Source organism: Pezoporus occidentalis, unplaced genomic scaffold (assembly GCF_034315485.1).
Source record: "Pezoporus occidentalis ecotype Australia unplaced genomic scaffold, CSIRO_AGI_Poc_V1 ctg27, whole genome shotgun sequence".
Lineage (NCBI taxonomy): Eukaryota > Metazoa > Chordata > Aves > Psittaciformes > Psittacidae > Pezoporus > Pezoporus occidentalis.
In genome coordinates this window covers 275,419-295,619 of record NW_026914611.1, presented here as the reverse complement: position 1 = coordinate 295,619, position 20,201 = coordinate 275,419, and the positions used below count along the sequence as shown (strand labels likewise).

At 37.1% G+C, this 20,201-nt stretch overlaps 1 protein-coding gene across 1 annotated transcript; it reads left to right on the top strand.

The window, feature by feature from the left end:
* Positions 1–4,436: 4,436 nt before the first annotated feature.
* Positions 4,437–13,307, top strand: LOC134166765 (protein FAM240B-like). Its single transcript, XM_062624736.1, has 3 exons — positions 4,437–4,697; positions 10,333–10,481; positions 12,961–13,307. The coding sequence occupies exons 2-3, from the start codon at positions 10,336–10,338 to the stop codon at positions 13,091–13,093; spliced, it is 279 nt and encodes a 92-aa protein (XP_062480720.1). The 5' UTR covers positions 4,437–4,697; positions 10,333–10,335; the 3' UTR covers positions 13,094–13,307.
* Positions 13,308–20,201: the final 6,894 nt, after the last annotated feature.

Here is a 20,201-nt window from a genome sequence, read left to right as displayed (position 1 = left end):
ACAAGATTCAGCAATTGAACGCTACAGAGATGTCCTGAATGAGTAGTTGGTGGATGTGTTTTCTGAGTAGCAAAGCAAGAGGAGTGCTGAGACAATAAGAACACTTTCCCAGACCATAGAAAGATCGTAGTACCATCTAAACGTCATCAGCACATTCCACATTGTTCTGTTTTATGCATCTTGCATCTGTAATTACATATATATCTTATATAAGCTCCCTCCCTCCCTTTCCTGAGGGAGCTTACAGCATGTACTGCAGGCCCTGCAAACTGGGAGGAACTTTGTGTCAGTAAAAACCAGAAACTAGCTGCTGTATTGCAATTTAGTCTTCATTCCTTTTGATGTCTGTTTCCCCTCACGCTTGAAATTAATGTGCAATATAGAAAAGACAAACATCGTCCTGATAAGGAAATGGAAGTCAAACGAAAATCACGGACTAGACACCCTCCTCTTCAGGTAGTCAAGTGCATGCAACCGAGCATAACTGGGGAAAGAAATAGACATTTTGCAGCCTGCTAGACTATCCAGAGGTCACTGCAGTTAAATGCCCACTGAAATCTTCAATGGCCTGTAACAAATGAATTTTCTTCCATTCAGTGAAAGATAAGGCTTGGTTACCTACTGCAAACAAGCATCTTATTGACAGCGTCAACATAGGTACAGAAGCCTATCTATATAGTAGTTTAAAGATATCTATACAACTGACCATGTGAATTATCAGAATCCACTGACTTCTAAGTATTTTCCACCTTCTTAATGTACTTGACAGTAATAAGGTATTCCTTCAGTCATTCAGATGAATTAAAACACAAGCACTGCCTTCACCAAGAAGAAGTCATCTTCCTGTGGGATCACAGAATGGCAGGCCAAGCAGGTTCCTGCTTCAGGTGCTGGTAATAGCATCCATCAGCAGCCCCAAGAATGATAAGGAGATAAAACATGTCTACTGCACAGCCAGGAGACAGGTCGAGAGACAAACTACCTATGAAGCCGTTGCTAAATACTTTTGCCAGATGCCTGGTCTGTGATGTAGGCCTGAGGCCTGTCCAAGGGCAGGGCGAGAGACAGGGATCTTGTCAGAAAAACTTCAGGCAGGAATGAGATTCCTGGGCCTAAGGAGAAACAAGGTGCTTGGTCAGCAGTGTGGGTCACGCGTGAGACTAAACAGGTCTGTGAAGGTCTATGAGGTCCTTCAGGCCCTGATAATAGCCCAGTAAGGAAATACTCCAAAATACACTGTTACACACACAATACTTTAAAGCTGTATTCTGCAATTGCTCATGTTAAAAAAAAAAAAAAAAAGCCCATATAAACAGTGATTTCTGCACCAACTAGCACAAAAATACAAGTTGATAATAGGGTAACAGAGTGGATTACTATAATACAACATCCAAAACACCAAACTTGTGTCAGTGCAAGACAACACTACATGGGACCTATTAGTATTTCTAAATCACTACAAATGAGCAAAAGCAACTGTCAGAGCTATACTGGGAGATGTACACTGGAGGCTTGTCAACTTCTTAAGTGAAACTGCCAGGTTAGGCTATAAACCTCCAAAAGTATAATGGGATCTGTGTGCTTTTGAAAGTTGAAATAATTTACAGAAAATATTGATTCATCTAGCAAGTGTATAGAGTAAATCTATGCAACTTCAAAAGTCACATCATATTCATGCAATTGACTTTACTATAAGAAGGCCCAAGAAGACCATATTTTGATCTCTCTGCAGTATCAGACTGAGTTTTCATGCTGGCCCAGCCACTCTAATTACAAAGTTCAATAAGCTCTGATTATTTCTGTTTGCGTCGTAGTGGCCTAGTCCTCTGCCTAGAATTTCTTGCATTTTTTGCCACTAGGCACCACTGAAATTACACAGCAGAACTGTGGGTGTGTCCTCAGACACATTGAATTTGGGCAATCTCAGGCATACGAATAGAAGCAGGATTTTGAGATCTGTTCTGTGTTAGGACCACAGTGAAATCAATTTTTTTTTCTTGAAAGAAAATTCAAGTAACTTCCTTGCTATGAAAAAACTTGCCTTAGAATAACTAGTAGTCAAAATGTGAGGCAAACTAGTCAGTTATGTGGGAAAGTGCAAAAACCCCCTCTGAGTCATACAGGATATTAAACAAGCATGCTGTTGACTGTGCCTCTCAAACATAGAGTATTGCATTATTTATATAAAGTAGAGCAGCTCCAAGAAGAGAAACTAAGAGGCTGACACCATCATCAGTGACTTGGTCATTTGCCTGGGATCCAGGATCAGCTATCAGACAGAGCAGTCTGTCCTGGAGCAGTGATTTATAGACCTCATATTACATTTCATGGCTACCTTCCACTAATAGTTGTGCTGAGTGTCTTATTGAATGATTAGTGGAAAAAATAATTCTGTTGTTCATCTGAACTATGGGCTCAATAGGTATACATAGTGGCATGTTACAATCTCCTTCTCTCTTTCTCCCCATCTACTAACCACATCCAGAAAACAATAAATAACTTATTTTCTTTTGTGGTAAGAGATAGGTGAACTTTACTACTTTACTATCTTCTCTATTCAGCAGAGGAACCAACTTTTCTCTCTAATGGTCTCACTGAGGTTTATCTATTTAAACCTATAAAAAATGTTCCTAATTAATATTTAGCCTTGAAGTTTGCTGTTTGTATTTCAGACCTTGTGCATTTTTCCCAGCTTACACTAGCTGATCTAAGAAAAATATTACCTCTACATATGAATCTCATCCAAACTTCAGGCACCAACAGCGAACTGGAATACAACCTACTGTGCCATATTCTATCATATTTCAAACAAAGACACTATCTGACTTTATATCATTTAAGGCTTTCAGACAAACCTCAGAGGATTTAACAATTAAAGACCTGAAGGCAAATGAAATAAATACAAAATAGGTCTGCCAATGGTCAAATACGGCACATTACCTCAGTGCTTCTCTTTGACCAAGATAAATGTGAGTCTTTACGTATGGATGAGATAAACTGTGAACCTTAGTAAAATGCTTAACATATTGCCATAGGAAAAACATTAGATAAGTTCTTAAAAAAAAAAAGAGAGAAAAAAAAAAGATCTCATAGAAGACATTTAAATGGATGGGTGGCTAAAATAAGGTAAGACCTTTTAGAGAAAGCTCCCTACCTGCAAGAAGGTTAGAAAAGGAATTCCTCAGGAGCTCTCACAGAAGCAGCCTTACTACTGTTTTGAGTGGTGACATTTGGCACAAAATGAAGCACCAAGTTAAAGAAATTTTCTGGAGGTCACTAAGGTTATCATCAGCTCAGGGGACTGAAATTCAAAGATTAAAGAAACAGATGACCTGAAGGACTGAAATAGAGAGAATGGCACAAAAGACAGGCCATGAACTTAGGATCTAATTAAAATTTTTGTTATAAGCAGAAGCTTATCAGTTTGAAAAAATAAGAGGAGAGCTAGGTGGGTGCCTTCATTGATTAGTGACTGTTTATGAGTATTGTATATCTCTGGAAAAGAGAAATGTGATTCTAGATTCAGACAGTTAAACAAAATAAGGAAGGGTATAAGGTATTCAGCTGCAACATACAGTTCTCATTGCCTGTGTTCAGTAAGACTGCAGAGAAAGGCCTTGAGACCTGTCAAGAAAATTAGTATAAGAGTCCAAATTCCTGAACGATTAATCTTTCTCTTCAAAGGAGGGAAGAAGAGGGGGGTGATTTCTGCCCTACATACCATGGAGCCAAGGGAAGGGTAACTTCTGTCTTAAATAAATTCAGAAGAAAACTTTGCCCAGAAAAGTTTTGAAGCAACCTTTCGTTGGAAATACCTAGAGTAAGAAACATAACTCATTTCAGGATGGAACTTGCCAAATTATCAGGGGGGTTATGCAGTCAGGTTGCCAATAATAGCTGAGCGCAGGAAGTCTCTCTGACTCTTCTCTCCGTTTGCCAGACTAAGCAGCATCGCACTTCCCTGTGTTTTCTTGTTCACCCAGCGGTATCTGTGGAAGGAGGAAGAATCTATCCAAGAAGTGGAAGTGCTAAATTCTGTAACAAATTATATACGCTGTGATTCCAGCTCGCAGCTGGGTGAGTTCAGATTCCTGCGCTATTCAGCATATTAACAGCTTAGCTGGAATCCTGACATGTAGCCTACCAGGTGCTCTTACAGACCAACACTTAAAAAGGAGTGAAAAAGAAATCTGCCAGCCACACAGTAGCACTATCCCAAGACAAGCTGTGTTATTTAACATGTTCTTTTAAAATCTATCCATTTTCTTGGAGGGTACGGTACTGAATTATTGCAAGTCATATGTTATGTTCCAGTGATCTGCACTTGTCAAAGAATAACTGTTTCTCCAGAGCCAAGTTATGACATCAGTGGCACCTGCCAAAAATTATAGCACAGATCAAATGTGGCATTCAAAGTTTGTGCCCTGTAACCATCTGGTCATTCCATTTGGTGTGTTGCAGACTTCACAAAATGAGACTGTGGGTTTGGGTTTTTTCCCCCGCCATTAAACTAATTCATTATAGCAGATGTCATTACTCACAAATAAAAATGAGTGACGGGTGAACAGGTTTCATCAGTCACTCCTGTCAGTTGGAGTCCTCTTGAAAAGGGGAACCCAGAGGTAAAACTGACACTATTCAGTAATCACTCAAGAAATCCATACTTTGACGGAAGAGGAAGCTACTATACACTCAAAGTAAGCATTTATATTCTTTTATTTTGGCCAAAATAGATTTTCCCAGCTTATCTGGATTGTTGAATGCATCTAGACAAACATGCATATGCATGTATTTTTCTTCTTCTTAAATCATGTGAATTTGAATAACACTTTCTTCTTCCCTCCATGACCTTGAATACTGTATATTACGGTATACTTTATTGGAAGATAATCTGATCCTGTCTGATTTATAAAATACCAGACGTATCCTGCATCTGTTTTAATTTACTCTAATCTTAACTTCAGTTATTAACTTGCTATTTCTTCCTATGTCTGGTTTTAGTATTGTTAGAACTTCTGTATTACATGTACTTCAACTGAAAGGAAAATCACCAGAAAAGAAACACATAAGGAGATATTCATTCTAATGATGCGTTCTATAGCATAATTTAAAACCTTTTAGAACACAAAGCTTTTTTTCATTATTTTTTAAGAACCATAAACAAGCTTTGAAGTCATATTCTGTACTGTAATAATTCTGTAATGCTGGAAAATATTCTATGTTTATGTAAACAAAGCCCAGAGAATGGCAAAAGGAATAGGAGCCAAATTAATGGCCTGACAAAGATAAATAGCTCATGGTCGTGATATGACCTGTGGGACTGAATCCAGTTGAAGTCAAAGATATCTTTCCATTGTTCACACTGATCTTCAAAAAACTCTGAAGTGACTGTGGGCATTATTTTGGAAACATGTTCATCTTCAATATTAAAATTGTCTGAATCCTCAAATACATTGAAAGTGTTAAAGTCAGCTTTATCTCCACCTTTTAGAAATTAAACACTTTTAAGATATACAAAACCAGAAGCTAAAAGAAGAATAATTAAAGAGTTTGTTCTTTCAGCAAATATTTTGGAAATAAAATTTTAAAATGTTTGAATATTTTTTATCTTGCTGGTTAAAATACTTTCACATTAAAAAAAAACAAACAAACAACAAAAAAAAAAAACCAAACAAACCTGAAGTTGGTTTCTTTTTATAAGCGAAACAATTTTATTTTTAAAAAATTATGCGTAATTTAGATTAAACCCTACTTCAACATTTTTCTCAAAATATGTTCAGTCAGCAAAATTACTGAATGCATTAAAATACTTCACTCTAAAAAAGCAAAAGACTTTCAGACAATTTCATTGTATGCACAAGTACTGTCTGTATATAAAATACTGAATTTTTACAATGGCTAGCTGAAGACATGTTAAATTAATAGACTGAAAAAGGGTAAAAAATGCCTCTTCAAGTTTCAGACAAGATTTCTTCTTTTGCTTGTTTATTTCAGATAAAAATTACTAAAAATAGCACTTTTGTTCAAAATATCAGGAGCCATTTCTAACTCCAAAAATCCCTTGGCAAGAGCCCAAAGTGGAAATATAAAGTGTTCAGAAGAGAAATTACTTGCATTAGATATTTGTTCAAACTCCTTTTTGAAGGATGTCTGAGATTACAGTAATTCAAAACATGCAGACCAGTAAAGGGCTAAGATCAAAGCATTTGGAAACTTCATGATTTAACACCTTTACAAAACACATTCAGCCTGCAGATCAGATTAAAATAAAGAAGGTTGTACCACTGGCTATTTCCAGTGAATAAACTTTGTGCATATAATAACTTCCAACTAGAAGCAAAATTTTTCTCCCTTGCACTGGAGAGATCTGTTGAAGAAAACTACTCATCATTCACACTTTAAACCTGCTTCAAACATACTCTGGGACAGCAACTCAGAGTTTAAGCCAATGCATTGTATGTAGATGCTGTTTGTGGTTCATGAATGATTGACTGTCTTACAGATTGCTTCATGGCCCTGTGATTTATGGTTTAATTATAAATGCAGTAGATTTTTCTTTTACAGCATTGTTAATTTTGTTTACTAGTACTTCTTCTGGACATTCTCTATACAATAATAATTTGCTAATATAAAAATTAATTATGATCAATTATGAATGCTGTAAAGAACTCTTTTGTACACACATACACATATTTCTGGCAGCTCAGCTTCAGAGCTACCAATACATAAACCACTTTAGCCAAGATCAAGTTTCACCTTTATTTAAATGCTGCTTTATTAGCTTGGATCCCCCCAAAAGGAGCCAACTATACTTCAAATGGGCAGGTAGAACTGCACAACCCATACAAATATAGTCACTCCTCAACCATCTTAGTTTGGGTCCCTTAGCAAGGGACTTTACCTTGCACCAATGTTACACACATTTTAGTAGTCCTACATAAGAAAGGTACTGTAGAAATTTCATAACATAAATTTTCAGTCCATAAACAATACCTACACTGACTCAAGTCTTCTGAGTAATAAATTTTGAAGCCAATGAACTTTTGGTTTTACTTATTTTATTTTCATATTAGTAGAAAAACACATTAAACCAGCATAACATTAGTAGCCAGAAAGATGCCTCCCCAACTTTAATTTCTCTGGAATGATATCTGGCTATCTGAAATTAAAATAAAGATGAAATTAAAATAAAGATGAAATTAAAATAAGATGCTCACTTTCCACCCAGGCAAAACTGGTGGAATTACTCTGACAAAGTGTGTTTAAGAAAATCCAACTGCCCAGCTAGTTTCTGAACCCTGAGGTTCCTAAGTGAAGAAATCAAGAACAAGTTTGCCAGAATTAAGTCCAATTGTCAGTATAACTCCAATTTATGTTATTGGAACATCTAAAAAGAAAACAGAAAATCACTCAACAACAAAGAAAGATGTTTTCTAGAGCAATAATGACTGTTTGATACAAAGAAAACAAACCCAGAGAATTACTCAGAAGTCCAAACCGAGCTCCTAAGTAGAATATTTTGATTAGAAAAAAAGAAGGCATTACACAGTACACATGAACTCTAACCTCTATACATGGATGTTGTAATGCCAGGATGAAAGAAAGGATACTATCACATATCATAACATAAGAGGTGTTGGTTAACAATGACAGGCAGCACCATCTTCAAAAATCTTACTTCAAGAACCTGTCTTAGCAATACCATGTGAAATATTCACTCTCACTGACATTCTTAAGAACTATAACCAAGTCAAATATTCTTGACTTGCAAAAAGTCTCACAGATATACCAGACTAGCATTTGCAGAAGTACCTCCATCTATTGGTCTGACCACAGCTTCTTCTTCTGAATGGAGCAGCCAAGATTTAAGGCCACCAAAACCCACCTGCACACCCAAAAAATCTAACCAAATTAGAACACAGATAAAGACTGGAGGCCCTTTTTATATCACTTGAAGAACATCTACTGGAAGTTTAATAATCATAAAAACTTAATCTCTAATGAAAGGTTAATATGGCAGACTCTTATGTGAGGCAAGGCATAATAGAAATTAGAGGGCAAACCTACTCAGACAATTTGTCAGCAGCTTGTATCTGGCTTCTGAGGCAACATGATAATTATCTGAATAGTTTCAAGTGGACAGCTGCTACTGAAAGAAGAACCTTCAAATGGTGAAAAGACCCAGGTGACCTGCTGGTCTGGGAATGATGAAATAATATTCCATCACTCACTGTAACAACCTATTACCAAGGCATTTATTCTAACACTGCTCAAAGGCTAGAGAATTAAGATACAGATAGGGCATGTTCCAGTGTATCCGTGACAAGCATACCTTTCTGCAAGATAAAGCTTTAAATAATTCCATTATTTTAGGGCCTCAGAATGAGACAAAAGAGTCTTAAAAGATTACCTGTATTCCCATTTAGACCATATCATTGATAGACAAAACAGGTTTAGCAAAAGTTTATAGTGGAACTGCTGTATCCACACTGGTATAACAACTGCTGCTGTACAGCTACCTCTTCAGCTTTCCCCGTCCACAGTAAGGGGAACACCAGAAAACTGCTGTTTGCCTCAAAGGAAAATATCAGATTTTTTTTGGTGATACAGCAGCTTTCTCTAACTTTGCTGTGAAAAGTATCCTAACCACTCAAGCATGTCTGATATTCAATTGCATAGGAAGTTTCATTACCTGAACTAATCAGTGCACATTACTACTCCAGTTGGACTGCTGGCCTTCAAGCAACTGAACTTCTCTGTGGAAAAATACTGCATCTGGAAGTGGCAGAGATTTTTCTTTCTGTTAAGCAAGTTTTTCAGCCCAGTCAGACTTAGCACCACATTTAGCAAAACTGTTTGTTATTATTGATCTTTCTAAAAAATGTTTGTGAAAATAATGCCAAATATAAAATATTCAATCTAGGACAATGCACTTATGTACCCCTTTAAAATTCAGAATTTTAAAATACAGTATTTGATGGGAAGACCTTACAAAAGTCTGCCTTTGTGTTGCTGACTCTTCTTTTTCTCTGATCTTCTGCTTAAAAGCATAGCACAAATCAAAGGTTTCCTCAGATTAGCCTACATTATCAAAGTCTTCATAGTAGTTATCAAGGCTAGTTTATAAAGTATGACATTGTCTATGAAGCAGGCTCACTAGTACATATCAGGGTCTATGGGGCATTCATTCATCAGCATTACAGGATGGACATTTGGCTAAAATGACAAAAGTGACAGCAGAATATAGATGAACACAAGGAAGCAAGGGATTTCATAGGAACCCTCAAATTATGTGCTGACAGAAAACTCAGGAGCATAAGTCTGTTGTTTTCTTTTAATTTCTTGTGTCATCCTGCTTGCTGGAGGGGCTTAGTGGAGGAGATTGGTGCAGGAAATCCTTCTGCGTGTTAGTGTAGAAGCATAGCAGGTCGTTGATACCTTCATAGCAAAGAAATATCTGGCCAGCAATAGATACAGTACATGATGCAATTTTTCTGACTATTTCATTTAGAAATAAACAACAGAACTTAAATTTTCAAAGTATCATTAAGATTTGGTCACCAATGCATATTTGGTTATACCAGCAAGCACTACAGACAAGCTGAGAAGCTAAAAACCCTCTGTTTGAATACTATGCATTTAGCAAGGATAAATTCAACTAATTTCTGTCCTTTTTCTCATTCATTGAAACTCATCTCTATATTTTAATGAGCTCTACTTTTAACAGTATTTAAGACTGAATTTTTATTTGAAATTAAAGAACAAGGTCATAACATAGCTCCCTAGGATTTTGCACTCCATGTGCTTCAACCTCAACTTAGATTCATAATTCCTCCACACATTTTGTGCTACACATCATTTGGAGCAGTAGAAGTAATCATTTAAAAGCAACCTATTTCCCTTGGATAACAAACATCTTAATCTCTTTTAAAATTACAGGACGTAGAAAAAGGGAAAACCTTTCGCAACATCTCATCTGATGAGATGACAGTGACAATGGCACTATATTTGAAAGAATTTTTCCCAACTCCTTCCAAAACCACTTAAAATCTCACACATTCTGAGGCTTCCACTATATTTCAGTGAAATGTGCCAAGTGTAGTCATTACTCAGTAACAAAATATAGGTTCACCATTTAGCTATCACCCAAGGCCTGTTTCAATGCATTATATTTTGCTTCAAGGCATAGTAAACACCAGTAACCTATTCTTCTCAGGTGACACACTTTATTTTAATAGCATTTCATGAGAAAGAGATTGCAAGGGGCGAAGCAGCACAGTATCTGCCTTAGGTTAATCTCCTGACTGCTATGACCTCCAAATTGCTTTTCAGAAAATGAGCAAGCATACCAGCTTTAGAAGACACAAGATGTGTGGTCCTGATGCAGAAGGGCTGAAGAACTTCTGGGAGAAAGTCATCCAAGAGCAAACTAAGCAAAGAGAATGTGAAGAGTCTAGGTTAAGCAAAAGTGCCCTGAGCAAGTAAGTGGTTCTTTTTCTTTTGCACAATATAGCAAAGCATGTCATCACGTGCATTAGAATAAGGTAACTCCTTATTGTACTGCTTTATTCATAGCACAGATTGTATTCAGGATCTTTGGCACTTTTTCTCTCAAAGCTGCTTGTCTCATATTTCAGTGGCTCTTCTACATGGAAACTCAGACACCCTTCACCCCTGAACCTCATGAGCATTCTTCAAAGGCCTTGGAGCATAGCCACACAAAAATAAAGCACTTTGGCTGTATGGCTTGTGACAGACAGAAAATACCAAGATTTTTATCTGGAATTGGTACAGCTAGTACTAGTATAAAGTAGTATTACATTAAAGGGACAGGCAGACCATCCATTTAATGTGCAGAATCAACAAACCTATAGACTTTATAATTTTTAACAACCTTTCTCATCATATAATACTGAGGATAGAAACAGTATAATGAGATCTTCCTGTCCCATGGAACACATTTCATTAGCATTTCTGCTACACAACAGATAGTTAAAAAATAAGGTTACTAAATTTCTTTTTTTTTCCAAAACAGTTGTGGTTATAGTACAAATACTCAGCACAAGTATGGTAGACTGCTTCAAATAGTTTCTCAACCTGTTGTACCTCAGGAGTTTGAACCAGGGTCTCACACACACTAAGTGAATCCCCTGGCTAACAATGGACAGAGAAAGAGCCTAAGAAATATCTGTGACTCTTGTGTTTTTCTGATGGGTTTTCCTGCTGAAATTAACAGAAGTTTTCCTGAATAAACTTTCTTCAAAACTGGGACATTCACATAAATTAATTTGAATTCAACAAACTGAAATGTGCTGGTAAAGGACTGTTTCGTTAAAAAAATTTCCACCTACTCTGACACAAGTTGCCAAGGAGGAAGCTACTATTGTCATTTAAAGAATAAGGAAATCAAGCTCTGTGTAGGCCTTGCGTACCAATAGTCAGATGTAGACAGTGTTGCTCCCATGTAAATGCATCCTACTCCAGTTAGTCAGTAATACTCCCAACCCAAATCACCAAGTTTCTGGACAGGAAACATATATAATAAAACCCAGGAAAGTGTTCAGCTGCACTGGAAACCTTTGTCACTCTAGCTTCACAAAAACTACCACAAAAAGACATGGCAAATCAATTGCAATTGGGAGTATAGGTACTATTTTTAACATCACAAAGTTAAAAATGCTAAAAGCTTTCATTTCATTTTTGCTTTTCTCTGAAAAGCAAAAAATATACAGCAAAAGAACTCTGAATATGTCTTAGCTTACATAGCCAATATATCTTAGCAGAGGGGTTACAACTGAAATAGACCCCAAAAAGTTCCTTCAAGGTCACTTGACCAAAGCCCAGATTGTTCACAAAGTTCTCTAATTTGAATAAATAAATAAAAAAAATAAATCAGAAGGTCACTACAAAATCTACAGGTTCACAACTTCATGTAAGTCTGGGAGAATTAGGTGGCTCTAAGTGTAGGAGAGTGCTCATTCTGCAACACCTAGGACACTAGTTGACAAGGAACGCCAGTGTTTTCAACGGCAAATTTTTTCCTAATTAATTGCAACAATTGTTTGAGGTTTAACTGTATGCATAAGGGAATAGTGAAGCAAACACAGGGTAAACCAAATGAGAAAAGTTTAAAACACTACCTGAAATCAAATTCAGAAGCCAAAGTAACAGAAGCATTCACATGAAACAACTACTGCTGAATTAGTCTCAGATGAAATCATTGGCTGATTTTTTTTAACACACCAAATGTAATATAAAAACCATGATGCATTGGGCATTACCATATGATATCTAATCCTATAGCATTGCTGGGTCAGGTGTTTCATAGTACAATTTCCTTCAGAAAATTACACATCCAACAATATCTTGCAGTGGTCCCTAGTGGTTTTCTCTTCTGTCTGTACTATACTTGCGCCTTGAAGTTATGTGGCTCCTCTTGCATGTAACATCAATTCCTTTCATTAAACACATACAGGGTCTGTAGAGATTTTAGGTAGGAAATAGTTACCTTATTTTTCTTCAGAGTAAACCCAAATGGGCATATTGACAGATCTTCTTGCTCTTCTCCACAGCATTTTACAGTAAACTTGGGGGGTTTAGGAGTGTAATTGTATTTTTTAATTTACACATAGAATGACCTTATTGGATAGATAGCACTTCTGTGTAGCTCTGTGAATATCCCAGAGGAAAAAAAAACAGAGCTCTTCATACTGACAGTATTTCAACAGTTGTTTGACTCTTTTGGAATCCAGCAATGTCAACCACTGATAGCATCAGGACTATCCATTTCTCCCCTGCATTCCTGATTTAGCAAGGTAGAGAGATGTGTAGATGGTAAACAAATACAGGACAAGTGCTATAGTGATGAAAGAGAGGAAAGCTTCAACCCTGCTGAAAAGCCCTAGATAAATTTGAAGGATTTGGCTCAGTACTTGCTAAGTGCTTGTCCTCTCTCCACAGACTCCGCCATGAATGGACTCTGCGGCTGGAAGGACGAGCAAGGCAGGCCCAGGCACAGATGAAAATGCAGAAAGAACAGATGATGATGCTGACTATTGAGACTCTTCCCTCACCAGATAAAACCGTTGCTTAAAGTTACTGTGAAAACTCAGAAAGCATTGGGCCTTACTCTGACCTTCTGCATGCACCTATAAACCAGCAGCTACACTACTGAACAAGGAAAAGGTCAGAATCTGGCTCTTTTCCAGACTGCTACTAGGGCTCCTAATAAGGTTCTACTGAAATTCAGTGCAAAAATAAGGCCACAGTACAATAATCTCAAAAAAAAAAAAAAAAAAAGAAGAAAAGGATAGATGAGAAGCAGACACCTTTAATTTCCCATGATATATTATTACTGTGATGCAGCAGGACTTTCTTATGTAACTGCATCTGTTCAGAGTGACAACAACATATTTCTAGGAGAAAAGATCACTTGTTTAATGGGAATAATACATTCAGGCAGCTGCATGCAAAACTGCATATTTCCATTTTCAGAGCTCACAGAGTCTGGCTTAATGCAGATATAAGTTCTTTGCTTATCTTGATGAGCCACAGTGAAGGGAGTTAAGGATTAGTCTGATCAGCTGGACAGAAAAAGAAATATATTCTTAAATGCAATCAGGAAAAAAAAAGAAAAAGAAAAAATGCTTTTCTTGTCAACATGCAAGAAGATTTACAGAAATTAATCGTTAAATGAACAGAGGAAAGTATTTTTACTCTCACGGGGTAGGTAAGAAAAAGACTACTGGGGTTATTATGAACCTGTCTGAGAAATGTCAGAGCAAGTGAGTATGAAAGAGAGTTTGAAATAGAAGCAGTGAATCGGTTCATCATAATAGCTTTGCAGGGCATCACTTGCCATAGCTGGTGTGCACTAATCCAAACACTTGCTTTGTTTCACCTTCTTCTAGGTCAGGTAAAATAGAGGAAGGAATAATTAAACACAGGGTAATAATAATGTGCTCTATTTACTTATATATCTATGTACCTTAGTACCATATCTTTTGGAAAAAAAAAAAAACAACAAAAGCTAAACAAGGTTTACTTATTATCTCTTCAATTAATTTCTTCGATATACAAGGGAAGAGTCATAAATCTAAAAAATTATTTTTCTCTAAAACAACATTTTAGAGAATTCAAAATTCTCTATTCCAACACTAAGCCAGATGGAATTTTACCTTGTCTCCCTGTTTGCACTGAAGAAGCAGATAGGAATATATTTGATATATTTCAAAACAAAACAAAATTTAAACCTTTTAATGTTTTATTAGTCTTTTTAAAGCAGCCTTTCATTAAAGCACACACTTTTACAGAATGTTCCCACTTTTACAAAGTGACATTCTCCTATAGAAAAAACATTTTATCACAGAAATGTTGTTATTCCATGGAGGACTAAAACAATTAAAGATTTATAAAATATTCTTTGATTATTGAAAACTGAAGGGAATGTAGAGTCACTGTTCTTCCACATTTCAACCCAAAAAAACAATTGTTTCTTCCAGTGTTTTTTTCTCTATTAGAAAAGCAATGCTGAAAAATAATAAAATTGTAGCTTTTTTTGCCTTTGCAGACTGGTCTCTTTCTCCCATGTTAGTTTATTTCCCACTATTCTCTAAAATGTTCATTTACTACCACCCAAGTTAAACATCATCTCTGGTGAAGAAGATCAAACGGAACCTGAACCTGCTGCCACTTATGTAAAAAACATAGTAGTTCACTGTACTGAGCCAGTAGCTAAAGCACATAGGCAGGGCCTATTGATATTGCGAAATGACAAATTCCCCACTTGTGAAAGCCAGATTTACTAGATCTGCTAACCACTGCTTTAAGTTGTATTGCTACCCACATCAGTGCAGCTTCCCCCTACTCTATGCCAGTGTGACAAGGAAAGATCCAAGGAAAGCTGGCTCAATGAGCATTTATTGTTCTTTTACATCTAGTGTCAACATTTTAAATTATTAGGAACACTGTTATAACAGTATACCTGACTGTTTATGAAGTATTTGAAGACAGAGGAAAAAGACCGCACCAGTAGGTGCAATCCACACACGGTAATTCTCAGCACTCCCCTGAGAGAGCCCAAAAACCAGCGTGGGTCTCTGAGCAGCTATTCCATCAAGAGCTTTGCAAACAGACAGCAGTATATTGACTGCATGCTGGAAGAATGTTGCAAGTATTGTTTATCTTCACAAGAATATGGAACCCATTTCAGAATGGGTTTCTGAAACATCTCCTGCAGCACAGGGTATACCACAAGTGTGAAAGATTAAAATCCTCCCACTCTTAGTCAAAACCAGCTCTTTGTAAGTCGCTTAAGTGTGCATGCATTAGTCATGCTTACCTATTCTAACACATATTTTTCAGGGCAGCAGTATCTTGGCACCTCCATGGTATTGAACAGCAGATGCTTTCTGTTCCCAAGTGTGGGTGTTCAACCATTTTTTACTGCTCCTGCACATACAACTAGACTTAGAAAAACAATCAAGTGTTAGAAATAATAAAGTCTAGCAGCCAGATATAGCCAGATATGCTGCTTGAATATTGCAAAGCTAAAGGCAGACAATAAGGTGACAGGGAAAGTTTTGTCCTTTTGCTTTAGTTTCTGAGTTGGTGAATTCACGCCTGAATTTAGGCATTTCAGATATGCCTGAAAGCGTCAAGCCTAGATTTCATTATAAAAACAAGCAAACAGAAGTCAGTTCAGGTTGAATTCTTATATTAGAAAACACCTGCCTCATTCATACACAAAGACCCCACTGATAAAACAGCATATCCAGTGAGCATAAGCTGTTGGGAGTGTAGGCCCTTTCAATCAAACACAGCATTTTTTATCTCCCTTGTCTCTAGTTCCCCCCACTTCTTTCCAAAGGAAAAAAAAAAAAAGAAAAGAAGAATCAAATGAAAATTCATATTACAGTAGCCATATTAGAAAAGTTGGACGAGCTATTTCAGAAGAAAAACTAATTGCCCAGACTTTTTTTCTTAGAGTTTATTAGTTTGCCTAATAAAAAAAGAATTGGAATTGAACATCAGTTAATTTGCATAATCACTACCACCCTGCACTAATAAGACGCTACCATGTCTTACAACAGCACATAAGCCAGTCCAGCACTTCCCTAAGCCAGCAAAGAACAACTAAAATTGTATAGGAGAGGTCAGAGACTAAAAGTTTTGGTCATGGGACTTTAAACATGTGATATATGATGCAATAGGTGGGGATCATATCTATGAGGTAATGCACTTAAACTGGCACACTGAGGGCAGTTGCAGAACACCCACTTAGCATTGCCTGAATTTATGTGCATGGCAATAGTGTGAGCACATACTATACTCATTCACATGCTTACTCCCAAGTTCTGTGTCTGATCCAGGAACCAGTGACTAATTTTTGAGACACCACAAGACCTGCTTTCTTAAACTGTATCTGAGCTGTGGTCAGTTACTAAAGCTGGGCTTACTTAAATTGAGGCAGTCAATAGGGTGAATATAAATGACACTGAGCTGCAGTCTGACTTCATTCTGACACCACCCAGAAACACTCACACAATCAGTTACAGGTAAGACCTTTAAATAAATAGCAATTCAATAACTGTCAGCTGCTGCACCTGAATTAGCACTTAAATTCAGGGCAGGAGAGTTTCTTCAAGTGAACCAACCCCTTGATTGTCTGCACTCTACCACTTATTGGTTTGGGTCACAGAGCAAATGCAATGCATGCAAATTAGAATTCTTTCGAAGGAAACTAAGCCAGACCAGAGGCCATGCTCTAAATGTACACCAAAGGGTGCTATCCTCTAAAGATCTGAGGAAAGCATTAACTCTTCAGACAGTTTTGAGACACTTGCATAGGTGGGATATTTGGTCCAACTAACCAAAATAGATTAAGTCTGACATAAACTCCTGCACCATGCTTAGTCTAAGGTAGGGAACTCAGCAGCAGTCACTTGATCTGCTGAGTTGCTGGTAGTGTGCTGAGTCACTTGCTAATGTAGGTGAGCATAATACAATCAAAACAGTGGAGATGGGATCAAAGCACATTCATACATTTCATGTAGATCTAAAGGTGGACCTTAGCAGATGCAATGACTGAGCTCAGGAATCACAATTCACTTGTACAGCCATGCAGATGTGCTAGCATGCATAACTATGCACAGCTTGGCCAACCATTCTGCTGGAGCTGCATGTTGTTGAAATAGAGGCTACCCACACTACAATAAAACTTAGCATAGATCTGGCTTCTGGAACCATAAACCAGCCATGTGTGGTACAGTTCTACAGTTAAATGGTAGAAATATGAGGATAATTACCAATTTCCTAGCCCAAACGTTCCTCCTAATTACAAACTGATAGTGTCCTGAGGGATGCTGCTCTCTACTTCGCCTATTAAACAGCACTTGACTGGGGCTTCACTGCCACAGTGTGAATAAGGAATAGTAAATCACCTAAAAGTACCTGTGGATTGAAAAGGGCATCTGTAGATAAATGAGGATGAAAAAAAGGGTAGATCTAGAATATGTTATACTTCCTGAGGACACTTCTCTTCATGAATTAAGCATTACTATACCATGTATTTCTTACAGAGAAGGGCAGGAGTTATGCATGGTATTATATATTTGAGAAAAAATTGCATAGAAAACCTCAGTACTCAGGACTGACAATAAAAAAGTCTACTTATTTCTCCTATTTCCCATCTATTTCATTTGTGTGTCAGGATTTTAAATATATTTCAAGCTAAGATGGCCACAAGTCAGGGAAAATTCCAGGCCCCAAAAAAATGACAGTCTGACAAATAACCTGAAAAAGGTTTATACTACCAGGGAAGCCAAATTTAACAATGTGTTTCTATGTGCTGCCTCCATACTAAGTGTACTTGTCTTGAATGCCACCCAAATGCCATTAAACAAAACAAAAATCTTCTACTAATGACTAATGAAATGTGAGACACTATTGGCCTAATCTTTACCTGGTACTCGGGGCCAGTTTTCAGTTTCACTGATATGACTTAAAGGTTCACAGTCAAGGCCACAGTTTTTCCATAGCAAACATAAGCATCATCAGGGAGTGTTATAATTTCAAATAGCTGCAAAAATAAAATAATAATCTGATAAATATCAAAAGGGGAAAAAAATGCAGTAGCAAATCTGAAAGATAATGATTTAGCTATTTGGGCCAGACCTTTAAAGGACAGCATCTTTGTGTTTGGTCTCCACCATGATTGCGCCCCATATCCAACATGAACGTTGATGCCATTTGATCAGAACTGTAACTTCTCTGTATGTTTTTACTGTTCAACCATAGGGAAAAGTGGACTTAATAGTGAAAAGCTCTTGATTCTATTAGGTTTAGTATCTAACACAGAGAAACAATACATGCAAAATATGGATACGAAAAGCTCAACCTGTATTGTCTATTTGCAGCTAAGCAGCAGAAAATTATGTTTTCAAAGAGATTTTGCTATAGCTAATGTTATTTTTCTCCCTCTAATATGCTATCCTAGTCAACAATTGCATTACTATTGTTAGAGTTTGAGATTGCAGTACAGGCGGCCTCTGAGTCTAATTAAGCAAGGAAAACAAAACATTACTGGAGTGACCAACAGTGTTATTTCAGAAAAACCTTTTTAAAAAGTACCTGTGTTTGCCCTGATACCTTAATTTTATTTTTCTCAGGGCAATGTTGGTCCCACTGCAGTTTCTCTCACAGAAATTTATTCTGTAATATTTGTGTTGGTGCTTTTATATTTTGTATTATAATAAGTGAACAAACCCACAATATTGTTGGGTTTTACATGTAAAAAAGTTCCAAATAACAATTCTGCCTCATTAATTACTGGATATTGTCATAGCAGAGTTCTTGTTAGTTAATGACAAAGTGCTAACTAATGAATTGATATTTTGCAGCTTTTGGATAGTACACAAATTTACTGATCTTGTTGATAAGGCTTCAAACATTAAATATGTATTTGTAATAACAAGACTAACAGTCATTGAAAATAAGCCCTACAAGCAGTAAGGGCAGTCTAATCTAAAATATCAGAAACAGCAGTTATTATCCACCATCCTAAATGAACACTTAATAACCTGGAACTAAATCCCTTCAGGCTCCGTTTATGATACGTACACACTTCTGCTGCAGTGATGACAAATACACCATTTTCCCAGAACTAATGACCCCTCTATAATATGTACTAGGGGGCTGACAATTGTGCAGAATGAGTCTATCAACAAACTAACAAAGTGCAGCCATGTTTGAAAAGTTTTATGCCTAAACCACAGGAAAATTTCAGTACTTCCAACCCATAATAAGCCCCTCTGGAGCCATATCAAAATTCTGTAGCATGTGTTTGGTCAAGATAGTCTCTGCGTATGGTTTGTTTATTTTCAGTTCAGTTACCTTTGACCAATTATGGATAATTAGGAGCAATCCATGAAAGTAATTAATATGTAACACTTGATCATGTTCTGACAAAATACTAGCATCTCATGGGGTTTTTTTGCTTTAATTAGTGGGTGCACTAAAGAATACCCTCTTTATTACAAAACCAGAACTTTTTTTTTAGTCCAAGGCACCTCCAAAGAAGACCTTGAAGTAGGTCCTGCTGTATCTTATGGCTTTACTGCAGGGATTTTGGCAGCACTCAGTTATTAGGTCTCTACAAAGTTTACAGATGCAGAAAATAAGAATACCATCAACTACTTTAGCTGCTGTGTTTATAGTTTAACTCGGACACTGCCATGACATTCCCTGGAATTGCTAGAGAAAGCAGCCAGCCCTGATGTCAAGGCTAGCACCTCTCCAAGCAAGCTAGTTTTGAAATGTGCAATACTGACTAGCCCCAATACTGCTGGGCTCCCATCCAAGTGCAAATTCTGGCTGCCAGTCCTCAGTGCACCTTAAGAAAGTCTGATCTTTCTGTTGGACAGTAGGCAACAAAAATCCACAGCGAAGCTGCAGGGGGGGTTTTAACAGAGGAGCTTCATTTGTGCTGTCAAGAGACAAGAGCAAAATTTGAACTGCGAAAAATATTGGCTTTCTAGCACAAATTCCAGCCAATGTGACAGGCTTGGTGAGCTTTGCTCTGATCTGGCATGTAATTACTATGTATCCCTGATCTGCAAGCTGTACCTCCTAGGCTGCAGAGCAGTTTCTCACTTGCACGCATACACTTTATAACAAGAAACTAGTACCTGGAAGACTTCTCT

What these genes read in the sequence shown, in the direction of transcription:
- LOC134166765 (XM_062624736.1), top strand. Translation starts at nt 10,336, where the DNA reads ATGAGCAAGCATACCAGCTTTAGAAGACACAAGATGTGTGGTCCTGAT. An exon ending in AGCAAAAGTGCCCTGAGCAA is followed by an intron (nt 10,482 to 12,960) that starts GTAAGTGGTTCT and finishes CTCTCTCCACAG; the next exon opens with ACTCCGCCATGAATGGACTC.